At 45.3% G+C, this 6,000-nt stretch overlaps 1 protein-coding gene across 3 annotated transcripts in view; it reads left to right on the top strand.

Moving 5' to 3' along the window:
* The first annotated feature begins 372 nt into the window (after window positions 1–372).
* aff2 (AF4/FMR2 family member 2) overlaps window positions 373–6,000 on the top strand; it is a 465,473-nt gene continuing 459,845 nt past the window's right edge. For all 3 annotated transcript variants that reach the window (XM_033030286.1, XM_033030287.1, XM_033030285.1), the window contains exon 1: window positions 373–579. In XM_033030286.1, the coding sequence (XP_032886177.1) occupies window positions 527–579 (53 nt within the window). In that variant the 5' untranslated portion in view covers window positions 373–526. The remainder of the gene's footprint in view (window positions 580–6,000) is intronic.

Raw genomic sequence — 6,000 nt, 5'->3', positions numbered from 1 at the left:
CAGGTCAGGAGAAAACAAATAGTCGATGTTTCGGACTGGAACCTTCCTCAGATTTCTATGTGTGGTCTTGTTCTGAGGAAGGGTCTGGACTGGAAAAGTCAACAATTATCCCTTTTCTCCAGAGATGCTGCTTGACTCGCTGAGTTACTCCAGCATTTTGTGTCTATCTTGGGTTTTGGCATCATGTTCAGCACAGACATTGTGGGCCGAAGGGCCTGTTCTGGTGCTGTTCCGTGAGCAGGGGTGGAGGCAGCATCCTCCATCCAATTGTGTAATAAGCCTTGCGCACAGCAGATAGCGTTTTTTGTGTAAGCTCCGTGTCATGGCTTCTTGCTGACGGAGGCTCCACCTCTTTCTGTGTGTGTGTGTGAGAGAGATGTTGATTCTGCCTCGCACAGCCAAGACAGGCAACATTCTCTCAGTGCGAGAGGCAGCCAGCGCGTTCAGTGCGGACTCACTGTAGGAACAATCACCTTATGCCTAGCCGGACGCAGCACTGACAGCGACGCTTGCTCAGCGCTCTGCTATGGACCTTTTCGAGTTCGACTTCTTCAGAGACTGGGAACTGGAGCAATCGTGGTAAGTCTCTCTCTCTCTCTCTCTCTCTCTTTTGTTTTGGATAAGGTTCCTTCATGCATTAGTTCATTGCCTTTTTTTTTAATCGTCTCCACTCCTGGCGCCGGTCTCAGTCGTTGTTACTGTGAAACGTTGATATATTGCACCCATTTCTGCGAGTCCCGCACGCTGCTTGCTAGCTAGCGTCTATCTCGGCTGAATTTTGCCACACTGATTTTTTTTTGCTGGAAGGCTTTCTTTGTGTTGTATTTTGTATTATTTTTTTTTAGCAAGAGCTTCGTGCATCTAACGCACCAGAAACAACCAGTGACATTCATCACTTGCACACTTAAGTTTGCATCTGAATATTCTTCAGTGATATTTCCAATTAACGGGAGGCAGGCTGCTGGCTTTTTTTTGGAAAACGCTACTCTCTCATACATATGTGGGCTTTTTTTAACAAGGCAAATCCAAGGTGGTTTCAGAGATGTGTTCTGTGTGAAATTGCAACGGTTTGGTTGTTCAGAATGAATGGTTGAACGCTAAGAGTTGTGGGTGCTTGCAAAGTTTCACTTGACAGATCATTTTCACCTTCCTCCAAAAAGCCTTGTTATAAGTTTGTGGGGGTCAGACTTGCCTTGGTGACTGACATTTGCATCATTTCTATAACATTTCTGTGCCATATTCCCAATGTTAATGCCCACCCAAGAACATGGAGTCATACAGAATTGAAACAGGCCCTTCGGCCCAACTTGCCAATACTGACCAACATGTCCCATTCACACAAGTCCCACCTGCCTGCATTTGGCCCATATCCCTCTAACCCTATCCTATCCATGTACCTGTCTAAATGTTTCTTAAATTTTGCGACATTACCTGCCTTAACTACCTCCTCTGGTAGCTCGTCCCATACACCCACCACCCTTTGTGTGAACGAGTTATCCCTCAGGTTCCAACTAAATATACCCCTCACCTTAAACCCACAGTATGTCCTCTGGTTCTCAATTCCCCTACACAGGCAAGAGACTATGTGCATCTACCCGATCTATTCCTTTCATGATTTTGTGCACATTTGTATGATCACCCCTCATCCTCCCGCACTCCAAGGAATAGAGTCCTAGCCTGCTCAGCCGCTCCTTATAGCTCAGGCCCCCAGGTACTGGCAACATCCTTGTAAATCTTCTCTGCACCTTTTCCAACTTGAGAACATCTTTCCTATAACATGCTGCATAACATCATGGTTCTTTAGGAGATTTTTTCTAAGGGGTTTCCAAGAAGTAAGTGGTGATGTCTTATTGCTGAGATGGGGGCGGATGAAGTCAAGGAATTACAAATAATACATTGGTCCTCCAGGAGTTAACTGTAGAATGTGTTTAAACCACCAATGTCCTTGGTTGGACTGAGCCACATACTTTGGAACCTATTTGGAAACCAAGGTGGACACCAAGGATTTTGGACACTGTGGATTTTGGAAAGAGGACACCGTGGATTTTACATGGTTTAGAGATACAACGCGGAAACAGGCTCTTCGGCCGACCGGGTCCACGTTGACCATCGATCACCCCTTCACACTAGTTATCCATGTTATCCCACTTTCTCATCCACTCCCTACACACTGGGGACAATTTACTGATGGCCAATTAACCAACAAACCCAGATGCCTTTAGAATGTGAGAGGAAACCGGAGCATCCAGAGGAAACTCACGGGGTCACAGGGAAAACGTGCAAACTCCACACAGACTGCATCCGAGGTCAGAATCGAACAAGGACTTCTGGCGCAGTGAGGGAGCAGTTCTATCTGCTGCGCCCTTTGTGAGGAGAAATCTTGATCGGATCAGAAATGCTGCTAATTTGGACTTTAGAAAGAATGTAATGTGTTGGGGAAAAGGATAATGCACAGAATACCAGTGTCCTTTAAAAGTCAAGAGTTTCATATGCACTAGATATGAAGTGGATCAATGAAATTCTTGCTTGCTGTTGCTTCACAGGCCCAAGTTGATGCAACAAGAACACCAATAAATGCAATCAATTATCAATTGCTCTAAGTAACCTACATCATGATAATGCATGATAGTACATGGAGCACCCAGGGCAGTGAAAAGTCTGAAGTGGTTTGGTGCTGAAGTAGGGTTGTGCAGGGTAGTTCAAAAGCTGATAGTCAATAGGAAGAAGCATAAGAAGAAAGAGGTGACACAGTCGTGCAGCGGAAGAGTTGCTGCCTTACAGCACCAGAGACCCAGGTTTGATCCTGACTACGGGTGCTGTCTGTACGGAGTTGTACGTTCTCCCTGTGACTGCATAGGTTTTCTCTGGGTGATCCTGGTTCTTCCCATACTCCAAAGACATGCAAGTTTGAAGGTTAATTAGCTTCGGTAAAATTATAAATTGTGCCTAGTGTGTAGGATAGTGCTAGTGTATGGGATGATTGATGGTCGGTGCGGACTCAATGGGCCGAAGGGCCTGTTTCCACACTGTATCCCTAAAGTCTAGTTTCCAAAGTCTAATAGCCCTGTCCCACGGTACGAGTTCATTCCAAGAGCCCTCCCGAGTTTAAAAGAAATCAAACTTGTGGTAAGCACGGAGAATGAACGTAGCGGGTACGTCGGAGCTCGGGGACGTCTCTTAGCGGCTCGTAACGCTAATGGCAGGTACTCGGGAAGACTTGCTAACAGCAGGTAACCACGGGAAGACTCGTGAAGATTTTTCAACATGTTGGAAAATGTCCACGAGAGCCGACGAGTGGCCATTACCGTAAATCTCCAAGTTCGAATCAGGGCAAACTCGGGAGAACTCTTGGAATGAACTCGTACCGTGGGACAGGGCTTTAAAGCTGTTCTTCCTGGAGGTAATGGTTTGCAGACTCCTGTATTACATTCACATTAGTAGTCAGGAGAAAAGAGCATAGCCAGTGTGGTGTGGGTCTTTGATGTTACTAGCTGCCTTTTTGAGGCAGCGCTTCCTGTAGATCCCTTCAATGGTGTGGAGGTCAGTACCCGCGATAAACCGGGCAGTGTCTACCACTCTCTGCAGCCTCCTTCGTTCTTGAACGTTTGAGTTACCAATGTGGGCGTGATGCAACCAGTCAGTACACTCTCCACCGTACACTTGTAGAAGTGTGGTGGAGTATTCAGCGACATGCCTTCTGACTGTTCCCGGTGCCACCTCAAACAAGGATTGAGTATTCATGTCACATCAACCCATTGGAACTGAATAGCTTTCCCTATAGGATTCTCTATAAAAATAACCCTGTGCTAAAATGTCACCAATAATGTTAAGGCGGCATAGTGGCAGAACTGCTGCCTTATTGTGCCAAAAACTATGGTTCAATCCTGACCTGGAGGCTGGCTGTGCGAAGTTTGTTCAACCTCTGTGTGCAAACATGTCCCAATGATGTGTGGGTTGGCAGGGTAATCAACCACTTCAAATTGCCCCAAGTCAGTAGTTCGGTACCAAAATCTGTGGGGAGTTGATGAGAATGTGTGGAGATGGGCCTAATGTAAACGAGTAGTTAGCATAGACGGTGGGCCGAATGGCCTGTTTCCATACAAATTTTCTTTTTTTTTAAAATCTGTACGTCTATGACTTTCTGTCAGCATTGGCTGAGAATATGCTTCATTTCTCATTCACTTTGTTTTTGTTTGTGGATTCCCTTTAAGTCTGAAAAGTGAGTGTTTTAATTGGCATCTGCCCAACATCAGTGCTGTTCAATCAGTTAAGTGGAGGACACACACACACACACACACACACACACACACACACACACACACACACACACACACACACACACACACACACACACACACACACACACACACACACACACACACACACACACACACACACACACACACACACACCACACACACACACCACACACACACAACACACACACACACACACACACACACACACACACAGTCTGATCTCTGCCAGTCCAGTAGCACTACATGTACAGGCCTAGTTGGTTTGGTGATATCATAGAGGCCTTTTAGTAGAATCTATTAGGCCTGTTTTGGCTCTGTATTACATGTGTTGTTCCCCGTTGAACCTGATTCTGGCTGATATTATGATAGTAAACGTTTGAATTTTATGGACCAGTGATTGCCTGTAAATTATATTTATTTGTTTGCTTTTTTAGTTGTGCTCATCCTATGCGTTGTTGGCATTGTCTCCAACCCATGTTTATGGAACTGTGGTGGAGATTAAATACTTGTGATATAGTTGCAATAAATATTTGGCCCATTGTAATAGATATCAAGCCTGTAAGGATTTAATTGTCTGAACTTGGTTCTTGTTCAACTAAGTTGGGGATGGGCTGGGTTTGATGGAGCTATCCAGTATCAAATGGAGCTGGCTGGTATGCAATGGATCTTTAAGGTGCAGCAATTGATTTATACAGCACGGAAATAGGCCCTTCAGTCCAACATGCTCATGCTGACCAAGATGCCACATCTACAATAGTCCCACCTCCATGTGTTTGGCCCGTATCCCTCTAAACCTTTCCTATCCATGCAAATATGTCACATTATATTTTAGACTTCAGAGATATAGTGTGGAAACAGTCCCTTCAGCCCACCAAGTCTCTGCCGACCTGCGATCACCCCATAAACAACCACTATCCTACACACTACGGACATTTTTTTCTAAAGCCAATTAACTTACAAAGCTTGTATGTCTTTGAAATGTGGGAGGAAACCAGAGCACTCAGAGAATATCCATGCGGTCACAGGGAGAACGTACAAACTCTGTAGAGGCAGCACCCGTAGTCACACCGGATGGAACCAGTTGGAACCCGGGTCTCTGTTGCTGTGAGGCAGCAACTCTACCGCTGTGCCACTATGCCACCCGTTTCATTCTAAACCTTTCCTATCCATTAACTGTCCAAATGTCTGTTGTTTTTAATTCAGTCTTTGTATCAGATTTATTAAGTCAACATTTCTAGGTTATTTGGAGCCTTTATGCATTCTTAAACACACTCCCAATAACTAGTGCAATTGATCTAATTTATTCTATAGCCAACATGATCAACTGTGGTGTAGTTGGTAGAGTTGCTGCCTCACAGATCCAGAGACCTGGGTTTGATGCTGACCTCCGGTACTGTCTATGTGGAGTTTGTACGTTCTCCCTGTGACCACGTGGGTTTTCTCCGGGTGCTCCGCCCACATCACATAGACGTGCAGTTTTGTAGGTCAATTGGCCTCTAAAAATTGCTCCGTGTATAGGGAGTGGATGAGAAAGTGGGATAACATAGAACTAGTGTGAAGGGGTGATCGATGGTTAGCAAGGACCCGGTGAGCCGAAGGGCCTATTCAGACTAAATTCACGGAGTCCTCTTGAGTGTAGGTGAGTGGTAGAATCCAGGAGGAAATTATAACAATACGGGGGAGAATAAAGGTGGATTAGATTAGTGTCAATGGGTGGTTGATGGTCAGTATGGATTCTCTG

Source organism: Amblyraja radiata, chromosome 12 (genome assembly GCF_010909765.2).
Source record: "Amblyraja radiata isolate CabotCenter1 chromosome 12, sAmbRad1.1.pri, whole genome shotgun sequence".
Classification (NCBI taxonomy): Eukaryota; Metazoa; Chordata; class Chondrichthyes; order Rajiformes; family Rajidae; genus Amblyraja; species Amblyraja radiata.
The sequence above is the reverse complement of the archived record's forward strand: the minus strand, read 5'-3'. Positions and strand labels throughout refer to the sequence as shown.